The sequence below is a fragment of the Meriones unguiculatus genome, chromosome 18, assembly GCF_030254825.1.
Source record: "Meriones unguiculatus strain TT.TT164.6M chromosome 18, Bangor_MerUng_6.1, whole genome shotgun sequence".
Classification (NCBI taxonomy): Eukaryota; Metazoa; Chordata; class Mammalia; order Rodentia; family Muridae; genus Meriones; species Meriones unguiculatus.
Genome location: NC_083365.1, coordinates 37,766,295 through 37,783,963, shown reverse-complemented (window position 1 = coordinate 37,783,963; position 17,669 = coordinate 37,766,295). Strand labels below are relative to the sequence as shown.

Genomic DNA, 17,669 nt, shown 5'->3' with positions numbered 1-17,669 from the left:
CCATGAATCATTGCAAACAAGTATTAGATTGGTAGGAAATTAGAACCCCCCACTCTGGGGGCAGTGAAATCCAGAGTCTTCAAATCTTCCTATGGACAAGCAGATGCCCAAAGATCCCAGGTCAGCAGCCCTTTGTGGTCTGGTCCCCTCTGCTGAGGCAGGTCCTGCTGTGCCTCAGATTTCCTTGGATAGGGCAGACCCTAGAGGCTGTGGAGAGCTGGGGTGTGCCCAGAGCCCCTTGAGGCTCTGCTCCCCCAACATCTCCACCAAAGTGCTGAGGAAAATTTGCCTTCCCGTGGTAACTGGAGTTTGCTAGGGGTTTAGGGGTTTGCTTTTGTGAACTCAGAATGCTCCCGTGACTCTGCCTGCTTCCTCCTGTTGAGGTCCTTCCTCTGTCTTGTCTCAGAAGCACTCAGCCCAAACTGGACAGAGCCCGTGATTCCAGGTGTGGCAGCGAATGTCTGGCCTGAAGGCCTGCCTGGGGACTGATGGCTGTCAGGGTCTCTTTGGGATTAAGTGACCTCATTCACTGCCTCATACCTAGGGGAGTCATTTTGGTGGCCTGGGTTTGGTAGTGTGGCTATTCGAGTCTTCTCTGTTTTTGTTATAATAAATATAAATATAATAACAATAAATATGGTTCTTTCTTGTGAGGCGCCCTGAGTGCCCACAGCCCTGCAGATACAGAGCAGCAACATACCAGCTAGCATCCCTTTTGTGTGGATCACATCGTATCATTCCCTGCTAAGCCTGTACTTTTCAGTGGGGCCTCTGTATCTCTTCTCGGCAATGTTCCCCTAGACCTTTGTGCTCTATGCTTGCAAGGGAAGGGGGTCCAAAAAAAAGTAGGCAGTTATGGTTGCAGGCAGGGCATCATTGAAAGGAGTAGGAAGACATTCTACTGCTGTGAATCAGGCCGCCTCAGGAATAGTGTACACTCTCTGGGGCAGGGACCTGAGTTCCATCCACATATATGCACCCAGAAATAACAGAAAACCCCACACTGAGGAAGGGTGGGAATAAAGTGTGATGTATCACACTCTTCCCTTTAAAGAGCATTTCTAGCTATTTCTGCTTCTTTGACCATATTTATCAGAAAGGTGGTGTAAAAACAATGGATGGTGAATGGCTAGATGGGAATTAAAACTACATTTCTGAGCCCTAGGCCGTTGGCTTTTCACAGTGTTGTATATAGCTCTCCCCTGCCCCTAAAGCTCTTGGACACAATGAGTCAGCTCCAGCTTTCAGGTCTACACCTCCAGGCCCCTCTAGCTTCACCTTCCTTTCTTACACCAGGACCCCATTTGTTACCCTTGAGAGCTTTGCATTTCTGTGCCCTCCCAGGATGCCTTGCTCTTTGGCAGCTCTGTGTCACAGCACCAGCTAGACACAAGGCAGGGCCTAACACACAGGATTAGTCACAGCTGCTGCCCTGTGTGGTATTTCACTACTAGATTAAGCTTAGAAAGTGAAAGAAGCTCCTGTCAGGGATCCAGGAGTCTGCGCCTCCCTCCCCGGAGGCCTGGAGGAGGATGGGCAACCATCTGGCCCAGTGTGGTCCTTGATGGTGGTAGTGCCTGGAGGCAGAGGGTTGGCCAGCTGGAGTGGCAGCCTAGACTGTAACTGTCCTGAGGAATGAGAAGGAGGCCTGTGTAGACATGCAGGGGAAGCAAGAGACCTACTCTCTTGCCAGCAAATGGCCGGAAGTTGTCATCAACCATCGGGAATGGAAAAAGACAGAGAGTTTCAGAGGGGTCAGAGAGGAACAAGGTGACTAGTCCTGTGCATCAGAGCCCAGGACCCTGAAAAAGTAAGGCCAGGAAGAAGAGTGGCAATTATAGTATGTGGCTACAAGTCTATTTGCTCAAGCCTTGGGCCCTACCTCCAGTTCCTTACCTCCCTTACCCAGCTTCTACACAGTGTATTTGTAGAAGGAGATCCCCTTCAGAGGGTTGGAGCCTTCCAATGTCGCAGACTCTAAACCGAGTGTCTGAAATGGGATGGGACCTTGCAAGATCTGGTGTCATTGAGTCTTGATTCAGCTGATGTAGCCTTATCTGAAGAGTAAACTTGGGTCCAGAGATAGACTTTTTGAGCTCAGCCTTGGTGTATTTCAGGATCTTCAGCATGGCGATGTGTTAGGTTGGCCCTCTGGCTCGGAGTCTGCCAAGCTTCAAATCCCCAAACCAGATGGCCTCATGCTCATCACCTGAGCTTTGTGTCTCATCACTGCTTAGCATAGGAACAATAGAGGAACAACCTCCAGCTGCTCTAAGATTAATAGAGCACCTAGAACGGCATCTGACATGCAGTGTATCTGATGTCTTCATTACCATATTCAGGAGAGTCTGAGGAGGCTAGAATGGTTGAAGGACAGGGGCAGATCAGACCTGGGGCTTTATCTAGGCCTCAAGTGACGACCATAGAAAATTCAGAGCAGTGGCATGGCTCGAGCAACAAAAACACGGGGCTTCTGTTATTTCCAGGTGCACCATGACAGAAATAAATCCACATTTTAAAAGCACAAAACTTTGGTAGGACACTAACAGCACCACCACCAATCGGTCATTACCAGTTACTGTTTATCGAATGCTTCACTATCAGGCTGTGGGTCAGTAGTTTGCCATTGGAGAGCACATCCTCAGAGGTACGTTCTGAGGGTCCAGTTTAGCCTTTTTTCCTCTGGTTCTGTACGACTGTTTCCTCTTGTAAAAATGGAACTCCAGGCCTGCTTCTTTAGGTGGCTCCCCAAGTTCTGGGGACATGACCCTTCCACTGTGAGCCCCACAGTGAGGACAGCCATCTATTTCCTTTGTTCTGTGTCAGATGCAGAAGGGTGGTGTTCAGACAGGCATTCTAAAGAAATCAGAGGCGCCCACCGATTGGCATTCAGAGGGTTGAGTCTAAGTGGCTCGTTAATCTTTTGCTCAGCTTGCGAAAGTGTTTTCTTACCAAATAATAGAGATGATGGTGATGGTAGCTTCATGCTACTGACTTGTGATTCCCTTAAATACTACTTCAAGAAGATTTGCAATGTTAAGCTCTTTTCTCCCTGCCTCTTCTCTGCTTTTTGTGCATTAAATCTCCATCTGTTTACCCAAAATGGAAGTAAATGAAATAATAGCTATTGAGTGAATTAAGTATTACTTCTCTGTTCTCCCAGTTGGCATTTCCAGTAACCTCCAAAAGGACTGGTATGTAGTTTTTAGAGCACACAGAGAACTGTCTATCCCACCCAAGCCATTCCCTGCTCCCCCCTTTTTTTCTCAATTTAAAATGACCTTGTTTAGGTGTTAATATACTTGCCTGACTCTTTCTCACCCCTTGAAAATGTAAGCAGCATGAGTCTGTCTTGTTTTTGAGGTGTTCCTAGCACATGGAACAGTCCCAGAAACAGTAGGCAGTTAAATATTGCCTATAGCTAGCAAAATAGCAGTAGCACCTAATGACTGGGGTCTGTGAGGTTAGGGCAGAGGGATTTACCAGTTACTAGCTATGTGACTGCAAGCAAGTGATTTAATTTCCCAAACCTCCGTTTCCCTTACTTGAAATGGAAATGACTTGACCTATTTCCAACTGAGTTTGTGGAGATCGAATAAAGTAATACACAGAGATTTTGCCACGGAATAAGCTCCCCATATGTGGTAGTTACTAATGTCTGTACAAATGTCATTACCATAAACTTACGGAAGGACTAAAATAGCGAAGTCATACTTAATTCACAGATAATCCCAAAAAATTGATGAGCTTAAAAATCATGTCTATTCAAAGTGCATATTTCCTCCCCTTTGCTCATATACCTCCCTGTTTTTACTTTCTTGTAACTCAATACCAACAGTAGGTGAAGAACCTGGTGAAGGATAAAGATGTTGAGGTAGACCAGATGTCCCAAAAGGACTTAGGTGAGAATTGTTTGGAACTAAATTGTCTGTATATTTTAAATTTTAGATGTATTGCCCTCTACCATCCAAGGATTCAAAGTACTCTACAGCCTGGACTTTTCTGGCCAAACAAATTATCAGAGTCACTTTCCTACATTCACAGTGTATTGTATGCCAGGCCTCCTGCTTGCTTCTGCCATAGTACCTGTGTGTGACCTGCTGCCAATGCATTTGATTATTGTTGTTTTCATGAAAATCAAGAATTCAGCTTAGCAGAATTTTTTACTCCACCTTTCCCATCCCGTTTCTTACCCACACTCCACAAGGTTAGTGGGTCCAGTCAGTTCTGAAGGCAGCCTAGGATGCATTAGAGAACATTAAGGGATTCCGTGTAGACCCTCAACGTCAAGACCATCCCTGACAGCCTCTGAAGCACTTTACACAGCTCCCTGACAGTCCCTTGGAGGAAGCTCTTCTTGTTCCCCATTTACAGATAAACAAACTAAGGTCCTGCAGAGGACCCAGACATGCCAAGGTCTCAGCTAGGAAGATGCAGAGGAGAGCTCAGGAGAGGAATTCTGATTATGATAAACTAACAACTCCTCACTGTACAGGGTGGTAAGTCTCTTGCCTTACCAGGACTGAGAGGGCAAGACTTGGGCCTCTCTCTCAGTTCCACACCCCCCTAGCCACTGTGACATGGGTGGCTGGCGCTCGACTGCTTCCCATTAGACTTGAGTTTGCTAACTCTGGGTGGCCATCCTGAATGTGGGCATCTGCCAACATCCAAGAAGGATCGAGCTAAGGATTTGGGGCAGACAAAGAAAGTGGCAGTGCCAAATAATAGAATATGGAGACAGGACAGGATCCTGGCCAGGCCTCTGACAAGTGCCCCTGTGGGCTGTCCGTTGCCTGGGACTTCCTGTCCCATTGTTGGAACTGCCAGTCTTCACAAAAAAGAAGACTGGGAACTGCCAGGCCAAGGGCTTCATTCATGTGGAGGTCTTTCTTTTTTTTTTTTTTTAAACATGGGCAGCAACAATCTGTTTTGTCTGTAGTATGGCTGGGTTTCTGAGAGTACCTTAGTGTGGGGAAATCCCAGCTCTCAAGGGAACTGATTCTGCTTTCTTGAGCTGCTTCCAAGGACAGTCTGGAGGTGGTTCAGACCCTGAGGATGAGAGTAAGCTAGGAGCTTTGGCAGAGCAAGAGCCAGACCAGACTGGTTTCTGGCCTGCCCTTACCTGCCTGCCAGGCCTCTCCTTAGATTTAGTTCTTCCCACACAACCCAGACCAGCAGCCTCTCAGCTGGCTGTGGCTTGCCCTGCCCACTCGCTTTCCCCTGCTTACTATGTGCAGTTTTTGGAATGAGGTTTTTAATCCTTCGTGATCCTGGGGTGCACCCTTTGAGACCCTGGTGTCCAGCCTCCTGTTCAGAGCCTGTTGAGGCTGTGAGTACAAAGCTGGAGTCTAGGCAACGTGGGCACATGGCCCACAGAGGTGAGCCTTTACATCTCCTACTTCTCTGCCAGCCAGCGGGTTCATTGTGCCCTGTGTGGTAGCTGGACATTGTGAAAGACCCTGGTACACTTGTCATGTTTTCTGAAGGTTACAGTTGGCTGCTATGTGACCTGAGACCTGTGCCTTGGCTTCCACATTGGTAAAACATGAAATGATGATAGACATCCCCACCATGCAGCTGAAGGGTCAGAGGTAATATGCAAATGGCCTCAGGCTTGTTTGGCATAAGTTGGTGCTCAGATCCTAGCAATATAGTATGCAGTTCAGAAGCCCATGCCAGAGTCTTCACAGGGCTGCAGTTGGGCTGGCTGTACATTTAGAAAGTGGGTTCAGATCCAAACTAGGAGCTTGCCTTTTCTTACCGGTTGCTTTGGAACAAATGCTACCTTCCATCCACAAGACCCCATCCCCATTCTTAGGGTCATGAGTTATCTACCAGGAATTCCTCTCTATATGTGTTCCTCTCTGGCCACCTCAATTTCAACATACCTTGTCTCCCAGAAGTTCCTAGAAGCTCTATATGTGATGTTCATATCATATCATACTTCCCTAGACTACAGGTATTAAGAGAAGCAGATGTAGTATGATTTTACTCAGCTACATTTGGATAGAAAGACCCATTTCAGGGACCTAGCCCAAAGACCCCACCATGTTCCCTGCCCATCAGGTAGATGTCTGTGAGGTAAATGAAGTTGTCTTTGGGGCAGCTGAGCCCTGGGATCCTGATGAGGCTGCCTTGCTGACAGAGGCCAATGAGCTGTGGCAAGTACCCACAAGAGAAAAGAGTGGCTTGCACAGGTCAGAAGTCCTTGCCTATGTGGCTTTTAGGTGGTGAGAGAATTGTGTACCTTAGTCGGCTATCCCATGCAAGTGTGGAAAGAGAAAGTGGGTCTCTGGCATATAGCGGCAGTGGGCCCTGTGGATGAGGTGTGACCTTCCATCCAAGAGAGCCACACCACAGAGGCTTGCTGTCACACTGTTACAACCCAGTGTGTGGGTAGCAGTGATACCCTGGCCGGCTGGATTAGTCTCCACCCTCAGGCAGCAATGCTGCGAAGGGCTAGCCTAAGAATGGGTCTGATGGCCTCAACTGAAGGCTTAAGGCCCTCCCTAATGCATGGAAAAGAGTGTGGTGGTGGCCTGCATGCAGTCTCTATTGGCAGCTAGACTTCCTCACCCACAGAAGATACCCCCAGGAGTCAAGGCCCGATGCAAAGGACAATCAGCTGTGCTCTTTCCAACATGACTCAAGGCTGCATGCATGTCAGCACAACCACATCGCCACATCTGCTTCTCCCTTTCCCTGTCTTATCCCAGTTTTCTTGCTACTTTCCTAGAGTAACCTTAGCCTCAGGACATTATTCCTGGTTAGGAAGTTCTCATGGGTTGTGGCCATCTTTCTGTCCAGGAACTAGTTGTTTCTTATCCAGGAAGATTGTGCTAATATTCAAGTCGGCAGAAGCCTTCAGAAGCAAAAGACAAGGTAGCTCCTCTACCTTCAGGAGCAGCTCAGGATCAAATGGATCCCTGAGAACATGATCAAAGGGCTGAAGAAGAAATCTGCCCTTTGTTAGGAACTCAGCAGATGGTCCCTAATGGAGTTTCTGTGCTGGAAGGTGGGAGGAGGTAACAGTGAGACTTTAGAAAAATTGTACTCGTGGGGGGGGGGGGGGAAGCCCAAGAAGTCTTACACAAATAAAAGAATACAGACCTGTTAAGTACTGCATGTCATAGGACATGTTGCTGAAGGGGAACGTGGAGACATGCCAAGCTGGTGGATGAGAGGAATCGCCCTTGCAAAACAGGGTCCTTAGTTTACCCATGTGTAAAAGCACACACTGATAGTAACAGTACCTGCTTTATAACGTAGCTGTGAACATTACTCAGTAGACATAAGGGACTTTAAACAAAAACCCCTACCTGCTCTGTAAACATTATTTGTTAGTGATTTTCTTTTCTTCCTCATGTCCCAATTGTCAGAGAGTTGACTGCACATTCCATTGCTGACAAAGTCCACTGAGACCTCCAGAGCAACCGCTAGCAAGAGGCCAGAAGAGGATCATATCCAATCATGACTAGGCCATGTTTGAAATTGATACCCATGTTTGCATTTGCTCTGGCAAGGCAACCCACTCCAATCCCATCTATTCCAAAGACTGATGCATGGGAGTCACTTGACCCCTGAGGTTCAAGGCCAGCCTGGACAACAATATCCCAAAGTGGGGGAAAGCCAGACAGGGCTTACATAGCCCTAATCCCAGGACTTGAGAGGCAGAGGCAGAATGACCAAGTACAAGGCAGCCTGATCATCTGATCTACAAAATGAGCTCTGAGCCAGCTAGGAGTACATAACAAGACCTCATTTCAAGAAACAAACAAACAAACAAACAAACAAACAAACAAAAAAAACAACAACCCAGTACCCTAGAGGCCTGGGGGTGTAACTCAGTGGCAGAGCAAGCTTAACATGTGCAAGGACCTGAGTTCAATCCCAAGCCCTAACAAAACAGCAAAAACCTAGAAATCATCATATGTGTAGCATATCTGGCAAGCTTCTTCTACTGCCTCTAATCTGTACCAGATGAGTTTAAATAAGAAACTATATTGTCCCCACCCCCAGAAAGCCAAAGCCACACCTTCAACAGAAGTCACCTGGTCCCAAACACGAATTCTGTTAAGATCAGCTGAGTGTTCTGATGCAGCCAGGCTCAGCGAGGGGGGACACAGGCCTGGGAGTCCAGGGAGAGAAACGTGCTTAGCTCTCCCTCCAAGCTGAGCCAAACCATCCTGGTTTACCAAGCAATTCTAGGAAAATAATTAGTCCAAGATGTTCGGCGGACTAGAATTGCTTCCTTTGTGCTGGGATGGAATCTGACTTCAGCGGGACAGTATTGGCTTTATTCTACATGGGCGTTTGGCTTGGTTTGGGGCCACAGCAGCTCTGGAAGTCTTAGGGAAACCAGGAAGAGGGCCTCAGGATGGCACTCCAGAGCCAACACCAACCCTCCCAGAGAAATCTCTGTCTGTGAGATCGTCACTTTGTGGAAAAATCTGGCAACCTTTGCACCATTTCTGCCCTGCTCCCTGCTTACCCAGATAGTAGGAAGGAAGGCAAGGATGCAGCATGTTTCACTGTGAGGTTTGTGGAAAGGGGAACCCACCCCAGCAACCCCTCTACTGTGCCTCCTGCTGAAGGTGGGACAAAGATGTAGGAACTGAGGACAAAAACCAAACAAACAAACAAAAAACAAGGTAGCAGCCCCCTGCCTCCGCTCTGGGGTTCCTTGGCTTCTCCTTTCTTAAGCTTCAAGGTGCTCTCAGGCTGGGTAAGGCTTTGCTTAAAGATAATAGAGAAATGTCCTTATAAAATAAACCTAAAACTGATTCCTTGTTCTTACCCTCCCAGCCCAGGAATTGTCATGCCCCTATACACAGGCAGGGAAAACCCTGGCCTAGCCTTCCCAGGGTGAAGCTGAGGTCTGACCTGAGGCCTTAGCTAGTAGGCATCTCCTGCTCTTGTCCCCAATTCTTCCTCTGGTAGATTTAAAGGGGTCCAGGCCTCAATACATCAGGTTGGGACAGAGGCACGTGACTTTCTCCCTGCCCAAGTTTTGGACTACATGGCCTATAGGTACAGGCCAGTGTCCATCTGCCAACTTGACTCTTGTTCAAGGTCCCCTCCCACCCCAAGAAAGAACAGAGCCTGCTCTGTGCTGGAAATTGGAGGTGTTTCCTGTTCCATGTTGAGACACTGCTTACAGGACTGCGGCCCTAATAAATCATACATGTGTTGGGGGCAGGCCTTTTTTCCAGGCTGTGGGGACCTCTTACAAATCAAGAAATTAAGAAACTTATTCTGTGTGAGAAAGAGACAGAGACAGAGAGGCAGACAGACAAAATGAGAGTAGACAGCCATAGCTCTCTGAGTCTTGTTGAGGGCCTTATGACACCCTTGGGTGGGCAGTCAGGCTCACAGGCATAGACAGTGAAAAGTGGAGTAGCGAAAGACACTGGTTCCATACCCCTACTTCTGTGTGACTTTGGGGAGGGCCGCTGGCTTATGTCTCTAGCAGTGTGAGGAATTGTCCAGGGTCATGTAGAAAAAGCCATTTTCACTGATGTGTTTTATGGACTCTCCTCAGATAGTAACTTGCTCTCTTTGTTTTTGTTTGTTTTGCTTGTTTGTTTTGCTGTGCTCGGGGTTAGACTCCAGCATATTCAAGGCGGCACTCCTGCTTCTGACTCCACCATCAGCCCAGCAGCTTTCTATTGTTTGTTTAATGTCTTTATTGCATTCATGTATTTATTTGGGGGCAGGGAGCACCGCTGCGTGTACGTGGAGGTCAGAAGACAACTTTTGGAAGTTAGTTTTCTTCTTTTATGTTCTTCTATGCCCACAAAGACAGCTGCTACCAAAAAGTCAGTGCTTCTGTTGTCACTTTGTTCATCGCAGCAGCATTAGACTGTGTGTGCAATGGTGTTCAGATTAGGCACAAACAGCATGCATGGTCTATTGGGGGCTGCAGACCCCTTAAAGTAGCACCCCACCACCACCACATGTCGGTGATTCACAAGCCTCTGCTATGTTTCTTGTCCTGTGTGAGTTTCCTCATTGTCAGCGCAAGGGTTTGCAGCTCATTCTCAACATAGTGGTTGCATTTGCTTGCTCTGTTTTATGAGCCGGGCTGGAGTGGAGAGCGGGCATCCTGCCTGCAGGCTTACGTGTTTATGCTTGCTGGCGGGGAGAAGGCAGGGACTCAGCTGGCCTGTGAGGAGGCTGGAGCTGAAGCATTTAATAGGGCCTGTTTTTTTCTATTATGTGTTTTCTCTATCAACAGATACTAAAGTGGTAAGAATAGTTGTCGTTTATGGAGAACATACCAGGCTCCCAATGTTCTTCTGCTAAGTACTTTGTGTACAGACTTATGGCTGTCTTGGGAGGTACTCATATAGTTTAGACCCATTTTACTCATATAGAAACTGCGACTATAAGAGGTGAAGCCATTTGTATAGAGCCACATAGTTTTAGTCAGTGAAAAAGCACCTGATCTCAGCCAGCCAGTCTTCCTTCAGAACCATAGATTCTGTCTCTGGGCTGTAGGTACAGTTACTGTGGTGATGAGTCTGCAATGAAAGGAGAAAGAGTCTCACCATGGAAGAAAACAAGAAAACGTATAAACATAAACCTCACCCCTTCTTTAATACAAAGCCAGGCCCGTTAGAGGGCAGTGGCCTGCCTGAGGTTCCATAGCCAGTTCAGTTGGACTTGAAGCTACCAGACCTTTCTTCCAGTGAGAAGGCTGCCTGTGAGGATCCAGGGTCCTCAGGACCCTGATGCAGGAGTGAATGCGTTGACAGGACTGTGTGCCACCAGAGCTCCAGCCTGCGGCTGCCTGCCAGCCCTGGGCAGTGTTGCCCTTACACACTATGCCAGTTGTCTTTTCCGTTGCTATGATAAAACACCCTGATGAAAGGGGCTTAGAGGAGGAAAGGGTTTATTTCCTCTTACAAGTTCCAGTCTGTCATTGGGGGTAGCCAGGACAGGAACTCAAGCAGAAACCATGGAGCATGGAGGAACGTTGCTTACTGCCTCGTGCTCGGCTGGCTTTCTTGGTAGCTTGTCCAGACGTACCTGCCTAGGGACAGTGGTGTTCCCCCACATCAATCATTGATCAAAACCATAGCTCACAGACATGGCCACGGGCCAATCTGATCTGGACAGTTCTTTGGTTGAAGCTCTCTCTTCCTAGCTGACCCTAGATTATGTCAAGTTGACAATGAAAACTAACTCGGCACAGTGCTAGGTGTGATGGCACAAAATTTTAAGACCAGTACTCAAGAGACAGAGGTGGGGGGCAGATTTCTGTGAGTTTGAGGCCAGCTTGGTCTGTATAGTAAGTTTCCCCAGCCAGGGGTTCACGGCATCTTAGTGAGATCGTGTCTTCCGCCACTCCCGATCCCCAAAAAGACCAAACAATCAAAGACTCCTAACCAGCACAGGTACCTGGCAGAAGTCCGCAAATCATGGCCACTCCTGGAACCCCAGAGACACTTGCCAGGAGAGTGCAGGGTCAGATTTGTTTTAAAAGAATGTGATGTTTGATTTTCAATTTCATTTTTTGCACAGTGTCCAAGGGAGTTTTCCAGAGGATTTTGGACATGATACTGTCAATGTGATAGCTTGTGGAATACTCCTTTATTTATGTGTTTTAGCATTTTCTCTGTTTTACAGTTTGTTGGTATCATAGAATAAGATCAATACAAGCCTTTGAGGGTTTTGGTAACTTTCTGTAGTATGAAAAAAAGGGACTTGAGACCAAAACTCACCCAAGAATGGCTACTCTGAGGTATCGGATCCAGCATTTTCTCAGCAGGAAGACGGGCTGCAGAGGGGCTTTCCTCAGCCTGACAAGGGCTCCTGGCTCTGGGCCTAGCCCTGAGGCCAACTGCTTTTTAGCATAAAAGGGTTCTCAGCCAACCTCAGCTTTGGGAAACAGCAAAAAGTGGGAAAGATAAACTGAGAGAGACATTGAGGAAGACGCATATCAGTCACCCTCAGCCCCACTCCTCCAGGTCCTTCCAGTCTGAAGCTGTAACATAGCTCTGGAGACGGGAGTTTTTATAGGGATTTTCCAGAATGTCACAAAATGTAGGACTGCTCGGCTCGCCATGCCCAGGGGGCAGGATGAATTAGTAGAAAGGAAAAAGCATTCTGGAAACCCCAGCCCAGGAACAGGATGTTACCAAGAAAGACGGTGCCTTGCTTATCATTTTTACCTGCCCGAGGACCTCGGGTGGAGGGTGGAGGTGGTAAGCCGTCCTTGGCCTGAAGAGCTTGGTTGTCAAGGTCAGCTTTGTTAGAAGACAAGGCACTCACTGATCACCACCCTAGAGGCAGAGGGATAATTTAGGTTTCTAGAGATTAATCAGTTCAATCCAGGAAACAGAAAATCACTTTAGGTATTTGAAAACAGGATGGGACTTAATACAAGGAATTAGATACTAACCAAAACACAGAAAGGACTTAGGGAGCAGAATCTAGACCAGGCTTTCAGGAACAGCAGTTCAGACAACACAAAGCTCATCTGTTAGGACCATGTCCATAGCCTCAGGTACTGGATTTGAGCATTTATGTCCTCAGAAGTGATTTAGGACAGAGGCTGGGATGACGAGTCTTTGATGTTTTCACTTCTGCTGTCTCTGCCTCTAGCACACAAGAGAAATAGAGCCTAGACACAAGGATGCTATTGGAAGAGAGAAAAAGACTTCATGATTCTCGTCAGCTGGTCTGCTGGCAGAAACAGCAGGGACACAAAGGTGGCCTCTGCCTCTTGCTGCTTCCTGGATCTTATAGAGCAGGTTCTTACTTATAAAACTGGATTCGCACCTAGAACCCCAATTGCAATGGAGTCTGGATAGTATGGTTTCCAACATTCTGCTCTCTAATCAAGCCAATGCAATGGGGGTTGAATGAGCCTCTCCTCAGTCTGCAGTTTCCAAGGCTATCACTACTGCATTCTCTATCTAGTGAGCTGACGGGGCACAAGGAGGAGAAGAGGATGAGTACGAACACCATCCTGACTAGGACTTGCGCTTCCTGAGCATCCCCTTGGAGCTTACCCTAGAGCAGCGGTTTTCAACCTGTGGGTTGCAACCCCTTTGGCAAACCTGTCTCCAAAATATTTGCATTACAACTCATAACAGTAGCAAAATTACAGTTATGAAGTAGCAACGAAAATAATTTTATGGTTGGGGGTCACCACAACATGAGCAACTGTATTAAGGGCTGCGACATTAGGAAGGTTGCCTTAGAGGAACTGGGAAATGCCCAGTTACAGGTTTAATAATATAGCTAGACTTGGTGATGCCTGCACTCCCAGAATTTAGGAGGCTGGGGACAGCCTGGGCTACATAGTAAGACCCTGTTACACACACACACACACACACACACACACACACACACACACACACACACACACGAGGTTTAATGGCTATGCTCTGTTCTTTGCTGTGCTGTTAATTACAATAGACAAGCATGAACGACCAGTCTCCAGTGCTAATAATGGTTTAAGTAAAAGCTTCTCTGTGGGCTAAGGATATGTGGAAATGTCCCTCTGTGCTGCCCTCCTGCCTTGTAATTCAAGAATTGGAAATTTCACAGACATTTGAGAGGATTTCAATTGGACATTTATAATCAGGGTAGGTCTTGAAGACAGTGATAATTCATGAATGGTTGTTTTTTTCTTTCCTAGATTACACAAGTTCCCCCAAATAGTCCCACTTCCTTCATGAATCAGCACCATGCCCTTGAAAATGAGACATCCATTTATTTATTTATTTATTTATTTATTTATTTATTTATTTATTGAGACAAGGACCTCTGTAGCCCAGGCTAGCCTCAAACTTGCTTCATAACCAAGGGTGGCCTTAAACTCCTAATCCTCCTGCCTCCACCTCCTATGTGCTGGGATTACAGGCGTATGCCACCACTCCTGGCTCCGGGTGTCATAGACAGATGTCATTCTTTTCTGAGCAGAAACATGACTTGGTCCGGGTAAAAGCCTGCATGTTATGCTAAGTAACAGATGCTAGTTCATTGATTTAGCATGTCAACAAACAGTTGTTGAAAACCTGTTGGGTTAGGTCCCAGGCTAGGTGAATACAGAGATGAGAGAGGCATCCTTTGTGACCTTAGGCCAGTCAGGGTGATGCCGTGCTGGAAGAGTTCTAGGGGCTGTTCTAGTAGGCCGAGATGTTGGGGGGAGAGATGTAGTATTGGCAGTGCACTCTGAAGGGTAAAGCGAGTCTCGCACCGCACCCAGACCTGACCTCTCTCTGCTCCCTCACAGGCCCTTCATGCTGCTGCCCCCACTGATGGAGTGGATGCGGGTGGCAATCACCTATGCAGAACATCGCCGCAGCCTCACTGTGGACAGCGGTGACATCCGGCAGGCAGCCCGGCTGCTGCTCCCGGGCCTGGACTGCGAGCCCCGCCAGCTCAAGTGAGGAGGCTGGAAGAAAGGGGGGCGGGTGGTCACAGCATCCATGTTTCAACACCTACAACACCCCTCTGCTCCCTGCTTCTTCTATTGCCCGGGGGTGGGGGGAGGTCAGAGCAAGGCTGTAGGGCACCTGAGTTGAACTAAGTGTCCTCCGCAAATGACAAGGCTAAGCATGGGAACAGATTTGTTCTTGGCCTCGGCTGAGACCACTGGACTGCTGTCCAGAATAGACACAACTTTGAATTTGGGCTGGAGAGCGCACATAGTGCGAATCTGGGGTCCTGACCGAGGAGGCTCCTTTCTCTGTCCCTCTATTCACCATGGTTTTCTTGTGTGGAGCCCTGTGCTGAGCTCTTCTGCTCTAGGCCTGGCATCTCGGTCATCGGTGAAGAAACTGCAGGTCAGGGAGGTACAGCAGCTTTCCGGCAGAGGTGCCTAAATTTGAGAGCCAGTTCATATGTTCCCCCAGTGTATGCTCTTTATGCCTCCCCACAGTACCCCTGCCCCGTAGATAGATCTGCTGCAGAAGCTCTTCGTGGGGGAGCTCCCACTGGCCATCCCTGGCCTGAGAGGTGGCTTGCATTTCTGTTTTCTGACTGTGCCCAAACCATGCTCTAGACATGAATCTTACACACTTTGACCTAATTAAAGGACCCAGCTAGGAGCTTTTGGATGGCTCTGATGTTCCCTGCATAGATACACGTTTTATCTAGAATGATCCTTAGTAGGTTGAGTTGATTGATCATGGGATTCTAAGCCTCTCCCTGCCTTGTTTTGGTTTTGATACTTTGGGACCTTACCTGCCAATGCTGAAGCGACACAGAGGAAAAAGCTAGACATTGGCCACAATGCCCATTTCAAGAGCTGAAGGTCAGCCTGCTTTGTGCAAGCACTATGCAGTGACCAAGTGCCAAGGCCCAGGCCCAGGCACCTGATGAGCTTCTTCCTCCTCCGGGGTGGGGGGGGTGGGGGGGGTGGGGGGGGTGGGGGGGTTCTTTGATAGGTTATTTTGATCTGGGAATTTGCTTCCTGACAGTTGACAGGTCTCAAGAACTCAGTCCACTGCCTTAACCCATGTATTGGGAAGCCGAACTTTACATTCTCTAGGGCAGTGGTTCCCATCCTAACCCCTTTGCTATCTCCAACAATATTTATATTGTGATTCATAACAATAAGCCAAATCAGCCAGGCATGGTGGAATCCCAGCACTCAGGGAGGCAGAGGCAGGAGGATCTCTGTGAGTTTGAGGCCAGCCTGGTTTATAAAGTGAGTCCAGGACAGCCAAGGCTACACAGTGAAACCCTGTCTTAGAAAAAAAACAAAACAAAAAAAGCCAAATTAATTACAGCTATGAGTTATGAAGTGGCAATGAAATAACTTTATGGTCAGGGGTCAGCACGACATGAGGAACTGTATTAAAGGGTCGTAGCCTTAGGAAGGTTGAGAGGCACTGCTCTAGGGCAAGAACACAGCAAGGTCAGTCATGGCCGACCTCTGCACAGTTCAGTCCTCCCGTCCAGCCAGGCCCAGCTGCGCCTCGTGTCACAGTCACACTCACACGCCTCCTGGTCTCTCCCGGGCAGACCCGAGTGCTGCTTCAGCTCCTTCCGGAGGCTGGATGCTCGCGCTGCTACTGAACGATTCAACCAGGACCTGGGCTTCCGCATGCTCAACTGTGGGAGAACCGACCTCATCAGCCAGGCCATCGAGGCCCTGGGCCCAGATGGGGTGAACACAATGGATGACCAGGTACCTTCTGTGAACTCCTCTAGGCCAGGCTTAGAGACCAACTCGGAATTGACAGTTGCTAGGGTGGGAGAAACAGTCATGGTCCATGCATCCTGAACCTGACTGAGACGCGTTCAGACAGCTCTGAGCTTCAAGCTCCTGAAAGAAGGCTACCCTGGATATCCCCTGGACCCCTTGGGCAACCACGGTAGTATGGATTCTATCTCCCTGGCTAGAAGGCTGGCAACTTTCCTGGATGGGGCAGGGCTAAGGAAGAATCCAGTAGAGGCAGCTCAGTAGCTGCAAGCTGTTGGGTAGAATCGCTGGCATGCAAATGGGAGTGTGCGTGCCAGCCACTCTTTAGCTCCGGAGAAACCTTGTCTTCATGGAGGGAGTAACACTGGTGAGGAGAGAGAGTAAGAAACAAGCACATGATCCAACTGGAGTCAGCAACACTCAGCAAGCTGTAGCAGGGTGAGTTCAAGGCCAGCTTAGGCTACATACTGAGTTCAAGGCCAGTTTGGACTACAAAGTGAGTTCCTGTTACAACAAAACTGAATGCTGAGGAGTAGTGGAGTATTTTTCTAGCATGTGTGAGGTCTCCATCACGAAAAGAAAAGGGAAGGGCATGACAGACACACAAAGAGCACACTGATGAGAAATACCAAGATGAAAATAGGAGAAAGGGTGGGGAATTCCCGGGGTGAGTTCTGATTTATAGAAGAGACCATTGAGGCACCTGCAGAGTCAGAAGACTCCAGCTCATGCCCACTGCGGAATGTTCATGTGACAGTGGGGAATCAGTTACTGTGTCCCAAATGGCACCGTGTGGTTTGAAGCCCACCCAGAAGCCGGGGGACAGTCAGGCTACCATGGAGATGAAATGACAGTGCAACACAGATACTGGAGCCGCAGAGGCGTGAGGCCAGAAGTGCTCCTGAGGCGGAAACTGAGCCTGGAGGGAGGGCAGGGTTGGGTGCAGCAGGAGAATGGGAAAGTCAGGCCTAGGGAAGGGGGTGAGGCAATCGCAAGCAAGGGTGGCAGGGCTAGGACTGAGGAGCCACAGACAGAGGAGCGTCATTGGCACAGTGGGGCAAGTGTTAGCCTAGCGTTGGTCCCATGAAGGCACAGAGGCAGGGCCTCTGTGGGAGCCTTCTTCCTGACGATCGCTTCCTCAGGGAATGCGGCGGCGTTGAAGCCCAGGCACTTAAGCTGCAGATTGTTGAAGGCTTTCCCATGTCACAGCGGGTATCTTGACAAGTTACCCTGCCACCCAAGGGACCTTGCTTTCTCCACCTCCCAGGTCGAATAACAGTGCCTGCATGGAGAGCAGGTGGCAGGATTTTCCATCGATGCTAGTAGATGTTCACTGTGGTTCTGGTCAATATGATTATCAGTGCCGTTGCGCTGCTGTCAAAACGATGGTGATTAGCCCTGAAATCTGCTCTCTGGCCCTCTGTGTGTGCCTGAATGAGAACAGCAGAAGAAAGTAGCTTCTCTTCTCCAGCCCTTGTCCTGGCGTAGGATCTGAGTGTGTACA

At 48.4% G+C, this 17,669-nt stretch overlaps 1 protein-coding gene across 1 annotated transcript in view; it reads left to right on the top strand.

Moving 5' to 3' along the window:
• Positions 1-17,669, top strand: part of Abtb2 (ankyrin repeat and BTB domain containing 2) — a 155,606-nt gene that overhangs the window by 123,364 nt on the left and 14,573 nt on the right. The window contains exons 4-5 of the mRNA XM_060371597.1: positions 14,249-14,401; positions 15,985-16,150. Coding sequence (XP_060227580.1) covers positions 14,249-14,401; positions 15,985-16,150 — 319 coding nt within the window. The remainder of the gene's footprint in view (positions 1-14,248; positions 14,402-15,984; positions 16,151-17,669) is intronic.